The sequence below is a fragment of the Capricornis sumatraensis genome, chromosome 22, assembly GCF_032405125.1.
Source record: "Capricornis sumatraensis isolate serow.1 chromosome 22, serow.2, whole genome shotgun sequence".
Lineage (NCBI taxonomy): Eukaryota > Metazoa > Chordata > Mammalia > Artiodactyla > Bovidae > Capricornis > Capricornis sumatraensis.
The window spans coordinates 9,177,789-9,193,233 of NC_091090.1; the positions used below are offsets into that span (position 1 = coordinate 9,177,789).

Sequence of the window (15,445 nt, forward strand, 5' to 3'; positions counted from 1 at the left end):
GGTGCTTTTCTTTTGAATACATTGAATGTATTTCTAATGTGCATAACATTTCTCCAGGAACTCTGAACATTGACTCTTGTTCCCATGTTAGTTACCTATAGCCATTTATCCATCTCTCTCTCTCTGTATTTCCCTCTCAAAGCCTTCTTTTGCAGTGAAGCATTTCTCAATAATTTTATTGAGCTAAAGATATTTAATACCATTTTCCTAAAGACTGGACGATGTGCATTCCTTATTAAGCATTTGCCCCTTTGTAGTTGTGGTTTCTTAAACTTCTTAAACAGTCATTAAGTGAAGTTGTAGGTGTGAGAAATGTGAGAAAGAGTGAATTCTGAAATGGAAGGCTGGGAATTTCCTGACGGTCCAGTGGTTAAGACTCTGTGCTTCTACTGTAAGGAACACAGGTTTGATCCCTGGTCGAGGAACTAAGATTTCGCATGCTGCGCGGCAAAACCAAAAAGAAAATTGAAAGGGAGGGCTGCCCTTTGTGAATATGATGAAATAGTTATTTCTTGTTTCCTTCTCTTCAGGGATATCAGGGAATGGCAGGATCACCAGGTGTTCCAGGATCCCCGGGAATACAAGTACGTGGTCTGTGTCTTCATATTTCAGAGGTACTGTTTCTAGTGAACCAAAGAACATAACTAACAGATTTTTATTTTGTGGTTAATTTAGGGAGCACAAGGACTGCCGGGTTACAAAGGAGAACCTGGGAGAGATGGAGAAAAGGTAAATACACACAAAGTTGTATCTGGTTGTTTCAGTCACTCAAAGACAAAGGCTGTTACCTGTGATGACCCCCATTCAATGGTGTTCATCTCCGTGAAGTCCAAGATTTTGGCTCAGAAATGTCAGGGACCACTGGCTGATTAAGCACACAGGAGGCTTTTATCACCAGAACAAAGTGGTTGTCCCTAGATGGCCACTGGCAGATGGCACAGGTATTGGCATTGCCCTGGTGCCATGTTCTCTCTCTCAGCTAAGCTCCATAGGGAGATGCCTTCTTAGAGAGAAGATAATTATATGAATGGAGTATGTTCCCATGTTAGTTACCTATAGCCATTTATCCATCTCCACAATAGAAACCCATTTTAGCCTATCTGGATGGACTTCTTTCTCCTGTAGGGATTCTGTGGGTGCAGACATTTGTCTGACTTTCCTTTTCTATAGCTCTGAGATTTGCCATGTTTATTTATTTATTTTTTGTTGAGAGGTATTTTTTTTTTTAAATTTTAGGTGCTTGGGGCTATTTAATTTATTTATTCATTCTTTGTTTAAATTGGAAGAACCATGTTCTTTAAATTTGTTCAATATTTTATTACCTCCCCAAGGATCCAGTCCTGGATCCAGGAAGCTGGCCCATATCCAAGATGGCCATTTGGATTTGCTCAGATCCCCAAGATGATTTGTTGGCTTAATTCCTAAAGCACAATCTTATTTCTGCATTCTTTGAAGGCTCTTCTGCTGTTTGCACCTGATGAAAACGTGTGCTTAATTTTTTAGCTACAAGCCTTGCAAAATGATTGCCTTTTAAAAACAGGGTGCATGGTATTCACACCTGAGAAACACTGATCTGGACTCCATCCATTTTATATATTTGTGGTTGTTCATGCTGGTTATAGGAAATTGTAGCTGCTCAAGTACTATCTCTGGATGGACCCTCTGGCAGATCTCATGATGGGGGTGCTGCTTTCAAGCTGTTTGATCTTGGCATGTGATTTGATGTCTTTGAATCTTACTTTGTTTGTTGAATCAATGGGGATTTCTTTATAGGTTTATATCACAAAATAAGTGTGATAACATATGAAAAATACTTAGTGTGGTTCCTGGTACAGGATTTTCCTTAAATAAGTGTTTGTTGTCTTATTGTTCTGGTCTGTTTATCAAGGAATGAGGTTGTGGTTGGGTTGTTGCATGGGGGTGGCTGGCATGTGTCCTGGGCAGGAGGTGTTAGGGCAAACAGGATGATCAGTGACCAGAAAAGATACAGAGAAGGTGGCATTGGTCAGGGCAGCTCTGTGATATTGTGAGGAGCCAGGGAAGACAGAGCAACAACAGCGGTTGATGGAATTCTCGAAGAAATGGTACAGAATCTTCCTGCCTCTCAAGGGACCTGGGCCTCTGTGAATGTTTTTAGCCACTGGCAACCTCTGCCTATTTTAAATGATGAAGGTGTTTCTTAGGAGGTGATGGAGAGCAGGCCAGGCCCACAGGTATGGAGATGTTTTATATTTGTATGCTCTGGGCTATCATGAGAGACCCCCAACTCCTCTACAAGAATGAGAATGAGGGATCCCATTGGGAAGCTGCAGATATTTGTTCTGAGACCACATGCTGGGCACCTCATTCTAGTCTAGTGTACAGGATCATTGCTCTTTCTTTAATGTGTTTGCAAGTAGCCTGATTCAGGCGTGGGGTGAATATTTAAAAGTATGCATGCATGAATAAATGTATTTAGGAATGGATAAATGAATATATTTATTTAACTATTTTTGTGTTGACTTGGGTTTAAATGGTGGATTTTTATTCATTGACCAGAAAAGAATTGGAGTGAAACACCTTATTTAAAAATAAAGAGCAGCAATCTACAAAACAAACAGACTCACAGACATAGGGAACAGACTTGTGGTTGTCAAGGGGGAGGAAGAATGGGGGAGGGAGAGAGTGGGAGGCGGGGGTTAGCAAATGCAAGCTCTTAAAAATAGAGGAATAAATACAAGGTCCTACTGCGCAGCACAGGGAGCTATATTTAGTATCTGCTGATAAACCGTAATGGAAAAATATGAAAAAACATATATATACACACACACACATACATATATGTATATATGTATAGCAGCATCAGTTTGCTGTACACCAGAAACTAACACAGCATTGTAAACCAACTATACTCCAATAAAATAAAAATTTAGGGGAAAAAAGAACAACTACCTGCTGTATCATTTTGAGTCATTGTATTATCTTTAAAATAGAAGCAAGTGACTCTCACAAAGACATATATTCTAATGAAGAAAACAAAATGAATAAGATGTATATTTATATAAATTTCTCTGCTTTCAGCCTAGTAGTGATTTTGTTCAGTCTTGTTTTCTGAAGTTCATCGTTTGGGCGTCAATTCTGGTGGACATAACTATGGGCCTAAAATCCCAGTGTGTTGCCCCTAACTTCCCTCCTGACATCCTATGTGGCTGTGAGAATATCTTTCCTGGAGAGCTACAATAGTTTAGTGAGTTAAAGGCTTTTCCTTGGTTCTTTCTCCAGAATGTTCAGCAAAGGGAAGGTTGAAAACATACCCTGGGAATGGCCTTGACTTGTGGTCGATCAGGGCATTTTTTCCAGGCATCACCCATGGCCTTCAGGGGATTGTTCCACATGTACTGTTCTCCGTTGGGATATTTTCCCAGAATAATTTCCATTTTGTGGATTTCCACTGAAAACTCCCATGGGAGTTTCCACTTAAGATAATTAAAATTATATGCACTTTCTTGCTGACTATAACATTTGTTCCTCACATATCAGGCAAGAGAATGTATATAGATTTTGTATGGTTTCTTTTTCCCTGAATTTACAAAATTAAGAGGACATCTTATCCACCAAATGGTCTTCAGTTGATGACTTTCGGTCCAAAGCTATTCTTTGGCCTCTAAGAAATACTTTAACTACTTCAAAGCACTTCCCCAACCTTAAGGAAGCCTAATACATTTAAATCATGTGGAGAAATATATTTTGTTAAAAAACATTAAGCTGGGTTGATTAACTAATGTATATTTATGGGTTTTCTAATTGACTATGAAACTTGGCATGGCAAATGCAATTCTGGAGACACAGGAAGCATTAATAATTTTTTTAAACTAGCCAGACTTTGTTCAAATTCATCATTTGGTTTTTCAGGGTTTAAGAAAAAATATATCTTAATTCTAACTAAGGTTATCTTTATGGTACCAATTATATACATTTTGTTTAGTATTTTCATGACAGCATCAAACACTTGAATTGTCTTTTCAGAATCTCTTTGTCCACTTGGTCTCAGCATCATATCAGGGTATCATGTGATAAGCGAGCCTTTCTTAGATGAATAAGCCTCATTATCTGGGCTTTGAAAGGCAAAAGCTGAAGTGATGTTACAGTGATATCTATTACACAATCAAGGAATTCCAATATATATATGTTGACAATAGTAATAAAGGACCAAGCTGAAAGGGTTATTAGAGAATAATATTTTAAAATTCAGCATTCCGGTGGCTTTACTACTTCACCTCTCATCTCTAGCAATGTTCCTGTAGATCAATTTTTTTAAAAAATAAAATTGAAACAAAGCCAGTAGTGACATAGGAGGGAGAAATAGAACTGGCTTAGGAAGGGGCCACTTTTTACTTCTTTCTTCTTCTTTTTCCTTCTTTCTTAACTAGGGAAAGTAATCTGCCCATGTAGATTTCTGATAGCCCTGTGGCCCAAACATGGGTGTGTGTGCATGGGTGTTGCAAGGTGGGGGATGGCTTAATGCAGTGACAAGTTTCAGGCTGTACCCTGAATTCAGACTGCTTCACCTTCCTAGTCATGCTTCTTAATCTCTTTCAATCTGTTTTCCCAAATCTAGAAAGTTGGGCTATAAGTATTTCTTCATAGCCTTGTTGTGAAGACTAACTAAGGCCATGTATATGTTTGACCAGAATTAAACACTGTTAATTAGGGATGATGACCATGATCATCATGGTGATTTGTAAACTGCCAAAAAAAAATTGTAAATTAGTTTATCCGTTATTGTTTCTCTTAGTGTTGGGCTGCACCCTCAGGGATACCTTAAACCTTGCTTCACTTCCTTACCCTCATTGATGTGTGTGTCCCTCTATTCCGCCCTCTCTTCTGTTGCCATGGATGAACTATCCTTGTGTAATGCCCAGCCCTCCTACGTGCTCTAGGTCTCATCCTTCTCCCTTACTGTGTTATTCATTAGTCCTGCCCTTCTGTGTCACAAGCTTTTTCTTTAAAAAAAAATTTATTGAAATAAAGTTGATTTACAATGTTGTGTTGATTTCTTCTGTACAGCAGAATGACTCAGAATGAGCAGAATGACTCAGCGGTGTGTATGTGTGTGTATATATACATATATCTTCTATGGGCTTCCCAAGTGGCGCTAGTGGTAAAGAACCAGCCTGCCAATACAGGAGACATAAGAGAAGTGGGTTCGATCCCTGGGTCTGGAAGATCCCCTGGAGGAGGGCACGGCAACCCATTCCAGTATTCTTGCCTGGAGAATCCCCATGGACAGAGGAGCCTGGTGGTCTATAATTCATAAGGTCACAAAGAGTCAGGCATGACTTAAGCAACCTGGCATGCACGCATACATTTCACACGATGTGATATATATAAGCATTCTTTTTCGTATTCCTGACCATTGTGGTTTATCCGCAGGATATTCAGTACAGTTGTCTGTGCTGTACAGTAGGGCCTGGTTTATGCATGCTGCAAATAACAGTTTGCACCTGCTAATCTCAGACTCCTGCTCTATGGCTCCCCCAGTCTCCCCCCACCTTGGCACCCCCCAGTCTGTTCTCTGTGTCTGTGAGTTTGTTTCTGTTTCATAGATAAGTTCGTTTGTGTCACATTTTGGATTCCATACATAAGCTATATTATATATATATATATATAATATTATATTTATATTCCACATATAAGTATATGTCTTTCTCTTTCTGGCTTACTTCACTTAGTGTGATAATCTCTAAATTCATCCATGTTGTTGCAAATGGCATTATTTCATCCTTGTTTTGCTGAGTAATATTCTATTATAGATAGACAGATAGATAAACCCCATATCTTCTTTATCCATCCATCTATGGATGGATACTTAGGCTGTTTTTATGTCTTGGTTATTGTACCTGGCACTGCTGTGAACACAGGCGTGCATATACTTATTCAAATTATAGTTCTGTCAGGTTACCTGCCCCGGGGCAGTGTTGCTGGACCACATGGCTACTTTGTTCTTTCTTCATTAAATTTTCCCAATCGCCCAAGTCATGACCCATCAGAAACGTACCAAGGTAAATCCACTCCAAAGCTTCCTTCGGCTGCCCCCTATTTTTCTGTTTCCCATCACAATGTAAATACTCAAAAACTCTACTGAACCCCGTCCAGGAGGTCGCCACGCCGACCTCATGCTTCATGTTAGATCATTAGTTTCCCCCCTCTTTGAAAGCCAGGAGTCGTTGTTTTCAGGTATCTCTCTTTATCTGTGTCTCAGCAGCATTTGACACAACTGTCTATTGCCTTCTTTTTGGAACTATTGTTCTCCTGGCTTCTGGGACCACATGTTCCTAGGTTTTCTCTTGCTTTCACTGGTTCCCTTTTCATGATTTAATTGTTGTCATCTCTCTCTGTTCTCTAGATACTGGGGAGTCCCAGTTTCAACCCCATGCCCTTCCTCTCCTCCAATAATACCTTACTATTCTATTATTATCAAATATAAATGAATATGAATATCAATTTATGTGTCAAATATATATACACATCAGTGATAAGCATATATTGGAATCGTTGTATGCTGCGGCTTCCCAGGTGGTGCTAGTGATAAAGAACCCCCTTGCCAATACAGGTTAATGGAAGAGACGTGGGTTTGATCCCTGGGTCGGGAAGATCCCTTGGAGGAGGGCATGGCAACCCACTGCAGTATTCTTGCCTGGAGAATCCCATGGACAGATGGAACCTGGTGGTCTACAGTCCATAGGGTTGCAAAGAGTCAGACATGACTGAAGTGACTTAGCATGTATGCATGCCTAAGTAAATGTTATAAATCATAGAATAAATCATAAAGTATTATTCAATATCTACACACACTTTTTTCTTAATGCAATATTTTGTTTCATCTGAATCTGGAGAAATCGTGAAGTTGTTATAAGCAAGGACTTTTTAGAAAAACGTTCTCTCCTTTGTAGAGCAGAAGTGGCACCACAGTTTCCTTCTCTCCTACCTCCTTTCCTTAGAAGCTTTTCCTCCAAGGCAGCAGGACCCTCCAGAAATCTTCTCTGGAGTCAGGCTTGGCTGAACTTCCCTTCCATCTGTCCATGTGGTGCTGACCTGTGTGTTTTGTTTCTCCCTACGTCTGCAGATGCTTTTGCAAACTCTCGATTGTTTCCTGATCCTTCACGCTCTTTCCTTGTAGGGCACTATAGTGGATTCAGCCTTTCAGTTCATGATAAAGAACCATTCATTCTATGTCCTGCCTCATTTCTTAGCTGCTCTGCCACTTCTTGTCCTGTTTCCTTTTTCTCTGCCATCATTGGGAAGCTTAAAACTTTTGTTGAGTTTTTACAAAATGTTTCATCTTTTCTTGATTTCAGACTCTTATTTCTTGTCTTCACTTGAGTGTGCTCTGTGTTGTGGTCACTGATAAACTGTGGCAGGGATGCTCCAGAAGGCGTAGTCCAATGGTGACTCCCAAGCCCAAAGGAATGCCCCTGTTAGAGAGGGAATGTACTAGTAGATTTAAACAGCTACCAGTAAATCATTATGGTCTGAGCCCATGTTACACTTGGTGTCTGCTTTTATCTAAGAGGATAAGAAACAAGAAGAGGTATAAGACTTATACTATCTTGGATGCCTGAAGGTATACTGTTGTGTGTATGTTTTTCTGTTTTATTTTTAGACAGACTTGCGTGGATGGTATCCACACGCATTCTCTATCACATGCCTCTTCACAAAAAGTCCTATAAGGTTAGTAGCATAAATCATGCTTTGCCCATTTTACAGTAATTGTGAGCTAGATGATCCCTATTTTACAGGTTTGAAACAGAAATGAGAAACTTGTCATCTGCCTGAATTTTCTCAAGAATTAGGGGTTGAAACAAAATGTCTTCATCTCAGTGTGGCTTTCCTTTCACCCTTTTTTTCTTTTTTCTTTGCTTTGACTAGAATCTTTTTAAAGATTCTGATTATTCCTTTTTTGCTCTATTAGTTGCAGTATGGAAAGGCCTGTGTGCAGCTGAGGAGAAGGGGAGGGGTATGGTTTGCATTGATTGTGCCATGCGAGTGGATTCATAATCTTACTTCTCTATGTGTACCTGTAAGATGTTTCTGCCATATCTCAGAAATAAAGGCTTTAAGAAAGAAAAAAAAAATCACTTTTGAGAAGGAAGGGATTGTTTACTTTAGATCTTAGTTCATCAAATTTTTAAACTGCAAAATCTTTGCAGTGAAAAAATTTTGGGCATGTAGTCCCATGTATATGTATGAATTATACACTGTGCTACTGAACAAAGGATTATATACATTAAAAACACAGATACATGGAAAGTTTAAAAGAATGAGAGTTTTAAATATTAGTTTTCATATTTTCTCATTACTCAAAGACGTCATCTCAGCCTAACTTTGGAGACTGTGACTCTCAATCAACCTATCAGATTGACAGTCTCATCAAAGGCATGTTCATCAGTCATAAAAGGGTTGGAGGTAACCTGGAGAAAATGGAACTATTCTACTGCAAATCTTGGATTCTCTTTGATTCTAATCTCTTGTAAACTAAGTGGAAACCAAGAGTGTAACGCCTCAAAATAATTATTTTAATGGAATTTTCTTGGAGGACTTGAGTATTTACTGTATTTTAGAAAATGGAAGTATTTTATAAATTCAATAAATTATCATGAATCATCATTAAGTCATCAGCTAGGACAGAGTAGGTTATGCTGCAATGACAGACAAATCCCAAATGCTGATGCCTTAAAGCAAAAGATTTATTGTTCATTAAATTAAACTAAGTTCTTAGCAGACTCAGGCTAACAGAAGTTTCACTCTCTAGATTATAACTAATTATGCTACCAGGTCCCTGGAGAATCAAACAGCTGTTCTTAAACCACTTCCATTCATCATTATTTAGCCAGATCAAATTTTGTAAACCACACCAACTTCAAGTGGCAGACAAGTGTGACTTCCCCCATAAGCTTAGAAGTAGAGAGAATATAAATATTGCTAAATAATGATCACATCTACTAAGACAAAATAGGAGTGCATCGAGAATGGATGTTTTTCTCAAGGAGATTGGAGTCTAATAAAGCACATGACCCATACAAAGAACTATTCTAAGAGAGATTATTCGCATTATGTGTCAAAAGATGAGAGTTGAAAAAAACTCAAGCAGTTTAGTGGAAAGTTGAAAATTCAAAAAGGCTTTGTGAGTGAAACTGTAAAGAAGGTTAATCACAGCTATAGACTTATAGGAGCTGTTTTTTTCCAACTTAAGAAACCTCTAACTTAGGGGTGCTGTGGTTCCTTAGTGTGGGTATATCATCAAGACTGTAATGAACATCTTTGTATGTATTTCTCAGTAAATTTTTCTGAGTATATCCATAGGAAAATTTCTCAGAGGTGGAATTGATTAGAGAATCAAAGGGTTAAATTCATAACTAAATTTTAATGCAAATTGTTTACCTTCCAGAAAGTGTGTACTCCATCAACAAGTATGTGGAAAATATCTTTTCCCACACTTTTTTCAGCACTGATACTCATTAAAATTTCTGATTTTAATTACTATACATTCAAAATGATACTGGTTTGATTTGTAATTCATTTTTAGTGAGTAAGGTAAAGTACTCTGTCATGTGATTTTGGAAATAGAATCCAGTTTAGTTCAGTTCAGCCACTCAGTCATTTCTGACTCCTTGCGAGCCCATGGACTGCAGCACACCACGCCTCCCTGTCCATTACCAACTCCCAGAGCTTACTCAAACTCACGTCATTTGAGTCAGTGATGCTATCCAATCATCTCATCCTCTGTTGTCCCCTTCTCCTCCTGCCCTCAATCTTTCCCAGCATCAAGGTCTTTTCAAATGAGTCAGTTCTTTGCATCAGGTGGCCAAAGTATTGGAATTTCAGCATCAGTCCTTCCAGTGAATATTCAGGAATGATTTCCTTTAGGATGGACTGGTTGGATCTCCCTATAGTCCAAGGGACTCTCAAGAGTCTTCTCCACCACCACAGTTCAAATGTATCGATTCTTCGGTGCCCAGCTTTCTTTAGAGTCCAACTCTCATGTCAATACATGACTACTGGAAAAACCATAGCTCTGACTAGATGGACCTTGTCAGCAAAGAAATGTCTCTGCTTTTTAATATGCTATCTAAGTTGTTCATAACTTTTCTTCCAAGGAGCAAGTGTCTTTTAATTCCATGGCTGCAGTCACCATCTGCAGTGATTTTGGAGCCCAAGAGAATAAAGTTTGTAACCGTTTCCAATGTTTCCCCACCTACTTGCCAGGAAGAGATGGGACAGGATGCCATGAACTTACTTTTCTGAATGTTGAGTTTTAAGCCAACTTTTTCACTCTCCTCTTTCATTTTCATCAAGAGGCTCTTTCATTCTTCTTCACTTTCACCCATAAGGGTGGTGTCATCTGCCTATCTTAGGTTATTGATATTTCTCCCAGAAGTCTTGATTCCAGCTTGTGCTTCATCTAGCCCGGCATTCTGCATGATGTACTCTACATATAAACTAAATAGGCAGGGTGACAATATACAGCCTTGATGTACTCCTTTCCCTATTTGTTGTTGTTCCAGTCCAGTTCTAACTGTTGCTTCTTGACCTGCATACAGATTTCTCAGGAGGCAGGTCAGGTGGTCTGGTATTACCATCTCTTGAAGAATTTTCCACAGTTTGTTGTGGTCTGCACAGTCAAAGGCTTTGGCATAGTCAATAAAGCAGAAGTAGATGCTTTTCTGGAACTCTCTTGCTTTTTTGTTTGATCCAATGGATACTGGCAATTTGATCTCTGGTTCCTCTACCTTTTCTAAATCCAGCTTGAACATCTGGAAGTTCACAGTTCACAGACTGTTGAAGCCTGGCTTGGAGAATTTTGAGCATTACTTTGCTAGTGTGTGAGATGAGTGCAATTGTGTCGTAGTTTGAGCATTCTTTGGCATTGCCTTTCTTTGGGATTGGAATGAAAATTGACCTTTTCCAGTCCTGTGGCCACTGCTGAGTTTTCCAAATTTGCTGGCATATTGAGTGTGGCACTTTCAAAGCATCATCCTTTAGGATTTGAAATCGCTCACCTGGAATTCCATCACCTCCCCTAGCTTTGTTCGTAGTGGTGCTTCCTAAGGCCCACTTGACTCCACACTCCAGGATGCCTGGCTCTAGGTGAGTGATCACACCATCGTGACTATCTGGGTCGTGAAGATCTTTTTTGTACAGTTCTTCTGTGTATTCTTGCCACCTCTTCTTCACATCTCCTGTTTCTGTTGGGTCCAGACCGTTTCTGTCCTTTATTGAGTCCATCTTTGCATGAAATGTTCCCTTGGTATCTCTAATTTTCTTGAAGTGATCTCTAGTCTTTCCCATTCTATTGTTTTCCTCTATTTCTTTGTGTTGATCACTGAGGAAGGCTTTCTTATCTCTCCTTGCTATTCTTTGGAACTCTGCATTCAAATGGGTATATCCTTCCTTTTCTCCTTTATCTCTAGCTTCTCTTCTAACCACAGCTATTTGTAAGGCCTCCTCAGACAGCCATTTTGCCTTTTTGCTTTTCTTTTTCTTGGGGATGATCTTGATCCCTGCCTCCTGTACAATGTCATGAACCTCCATCCATAGTTCTTCAGGGACTCTATCAGATCTAATCCCTTGAATCTATTTGTCACTTCTACTGTATAATCATGGAAATAATGTTACTTCTCTGCAATTTGATTTTTATTCATATGCAATTTTTTCCTTCTGGACTCTTCATCTTTTTTAAGAATGATTTTTATATGCATGTCATAAATTCTATGAAAATAAATTTCCTGGATTTTATTATGTGTTTTAATTTGTTGTTTAGAATTTTAGTCATACAGAAATTTAAAATATGTATATATATTATATACGTATATGTACATATATGTAAAGTTTTACTTCTTTTCTCCTATATTTGTATCTATATAGAAAGATTCAGCATTCTAACATTTTGAATATAATTACTCATGATTTAATTTTTAAAATTTCTATTATTTTATATTTTAATCTTAAAATTTTTGGTATGTGGAGTAAAGTTAGATGAATATTCATATTTTTACCTTTATTTTTCTAAAAGAATAGCCAATTGCTGCAACAGTATTTATGAAATTTCACTTTTTTCTCCATTTATGTTAAAAACCATCACTATTCCTTAATTTCCATTTTCATTTGGGTCCAGTGTTTTTGGCTTTCCACTCTGTTCCACTTATCTGTCTACATCTTCTCCATGGCCAAATTGTTTAATTATTGTCACTTCATAATGTGATTTAATATTGGCAGGCCTAGTACTTCTTCATTACTCTTTATGATCAAAATTTTCCTGGCTATTCTTACATGCGTATTTTTCCAGATAAAGTCCTGTATCTTTTTTTTTCTTCAATTTTTTTAGAGGTTTCTATTTCTATTTTAATGAGGATTCCTTTGAATTTATGGATTAATTTTAGAGGCACTAACATCACTTCAATATTGAGTTTTCCTATTCAGGACTGTGACTTACCTTTTTTTTTCATTTCAATTTTAAAACTCAATGGAATAATATAATTTTATTTTGTGTTGGTTCTCAACATTACCTAAATTTATATGTAGGAATTTTTGTCTCTTTTGGTTCTAAGTGGAACATTTTCTTTAATATATTTTTATTTTGGTGATTACTTATACATATAAAAGCTGTTTTGTATGTTAATTTTTAGAACAGCAATTAACTGATTTATCAGTTATTTCAAGGTAATAGGCATATTGGCAAATAGAGATATAATCATAAATAAATATATTTTTTACTCTTCTTTCCAAGTTTTACCTCTTTTATTTTTATATTTTGTCTTAATTTATGGGCTGGTAAAAACTGATAGAAAAACATTAAAAGCAGTGGTGATACAGGGCAACTTTGTTTAAAAGTTTTGTACAGTCATAGTCTCTTTTAGTCCAGATTTATGATTCTTTTCGTAGAATAATTCTCTCAACAGCAAATATTTATCAGCAAATATTTATTTGTAATTTTGTAGTATTGACTTGTGATTCCAGCCTGCAGCATCATCCACAATTTTATCTTAGTCATGGCCCTTTATGCATTCATTGGTTAGTTACTAATAAGTAGAGTTTCTTTTTATTAAACCATCATGTCCAGCTTGAGAGAATGTTTTGAAGCAACTTTTAGTAATTTAGAGAATTTGAGAATAGTTTTTCATGTTTATGGGGTTCTCAAGGCAAGAATACTGAATTGGTTTGGCATTCGCTTCTCCAGCGGACCACATTTAGTCAGAACTCTCCACCGTGACCCGCCCATCTTAGGTGTCCCTACACGGCTTGGTTCATAGTTTCATTGAGTTAGACAAGGCTGTGGTCCATGTGATCAGAGTGGTTAGTTTCCTGTGACTGTGGTTTTCAGTCTGTCTGCCCTCTGATAGAGAAGGATAAGAGGCTTATGGAAGCTTCCTGATGGAAGAGAGACTGAGGGGAAAATTAGGTCTTGTTCTGATGGGCAGGACCATGTTCAGTAAATCTTTAATCCAATTTTCTGTTGATGGGCGCATCTGTGTTCCCTCCCTGTTATTTACAAACTATGGTGGAGGTAATGAAGATAATGGTGACCTCCTTCAAAAGGTCCCACGAATGATGCACTGCTACACTCAGTGCCCCCAGCCCTGCAGCAGGCCACTGCCAACCCACACCTCTGCCAGAGACTCCTGGACACTCACGGGCAAGTCTGGGTCAGTCTCCAGTGGGGTCACTGCTCATTTCTCCTGGGTCCTGGTGTGCACAAAGCTGGGCAAAGGCTACTAGAGTTTTGCCAAGAGAACGCACTGGTCATAGCAAACACCCTAATCCAACAACAAAAGAGAAGACTATACATGAACATCACCAGATGGTCAACACCAAAATCAGATTGATTATATTCTTTGCATCTCTATGTTCTTTGAAGAGGCTCTATACAGTCAGCAAAAACAAGACTGGGAGCTGACTGTGGCACAGACCATGAACTCCTTATTGCCAAATTCAGACTTAAATTGAAGAAAGAAGGGAAAACCACTAGACCATTCAGGTATGACCTAAATCAAATCCCTTACGATCATACAGTGGAAGTGACAGATAGAGTCAAGGGATTAGATTTGACAGGCAGAGTGCCTGAAGAACTATAGACAGATTTGTGACATTGTACAGGAGGCAGGGATCACGACTATCCTCAAGAAAAAGAAAAGCAAAAAGGCAAAATGGCTGTCTGAGGAGGCCTTACAAATAGCTGTGGAGAGAAGAGAAGCTAGAGATAAAGGAGAAAAGGAAGGATATACCCATTTGAATGCAGAGTTCCAAAGAATAGCAAGGAGAGATAAGAAAGCCTTCCTCAGTGATCAACACAAAGAAATAGAGGAAAACAATAGAATGGGAAAGACTAGAGATCACTTCAAGAAAATTAGAGATACCAAGGGAACATTTCATGCAAAGATGGACTCAATAAAGGACAGAAATGGTCTGGACCCAACAGAAGCAGAAGATATTAAGAAGAGGTGGCAAGAATACACAGAAGAACTGTACAAAAAAGATCTTCACGACCCAGATAGTCACGATGGTGTGATCACTCACCTAGAGCCAGACATCGTGGAGTGTGAAGTCAAGTGGGCCTTAGGAAGCATCACTACGAACAAAGCTAGGGGAGGTGATGGAATTCCAGGTGAGCGATTTCAAATCCTAAAGGATGATGCTTTGAAAGTGCCACACTCAATATGCCAGCAAATTTGGAAAACTCAGCAGTGGCCACAGGACTGGAAAAGGTCAATTTTCATTCCAATCCCAAAGAAAGGCAATGCCAAAGAATGCTCAATTGCACTCATCTCACACACTAGCAAAGTAATGCTCAAAATTCTCCAAGCCAGGCTTCAACAGTCTGTGAACTGTGAACTTCCAGATGTTCAAGCTGGATTTAGAAAAGGTAGAGGAACCAGAGATCAAATTGCCAGTATCCATTGGATCAAATGAAAAAGCAAGAGAGTTCCAGAAAAGCATCTACTTCTGCTTTATTGACTATGCCAAAGCCTTTGACTGTGCAGACCACAACAAACTGTGGAAAATTCTTCAAGAGATGGTAATACCAGACCACCTGACCTGCCTCCTGAGAAATCTGTATGCAGGTCAACAAGCAATAGTTAGAACTGGACATGGAACAAGACTGGTTCCAAATAGGGAAAGGAGTTCATCAAGGATGTTTATTGTCACCCTCTTATTTAACTTATATGCAGAATACATCATGAGAAATACTGGGCTGGATGAAGGACAAGCTGGAGTCAAGATTGCTGTGAGGAATATCAGTAACCTCAGATATGCAGATGATACCACCCTTAAGGCAGAAAATGAAGAAGAACTGAAGAACCTCTTGATGAAAGTGAAAGAGGAGAGTGAAAAAGTTGGCTTCAAGCTCAACATTCAGAAAGCTAAGTTCATTGCACCTGGTCCCATCACTTCATGGCAAATACAATGG

The 15,445-nt window shown here is 38.6% G+C and overlaps 1 protein-coding gene across 1 annotated transcript in view; it reads left to right on the forward strand.

The window, feature by feature from the left end:
• COL21A1 (collagen type XXI alpha 1 chain) overlaps positions 1-15,445 on the forward strand; it is a 245,897-nt gene that overhangs the window by 146,812 nt on the left and 83,640 nt on the right. The window contains exons 11-12 of the mRNA XM_068994096.1: positions 531-584; positions 676-729. Coding sequence (XP_068850197.1) covers positions 531-584; positions 676-729 — 108 coding nt within the window. The remainder of the gene's footprint in view (positions 1-530; positions 585-675; positions 730-15,445) is intronic.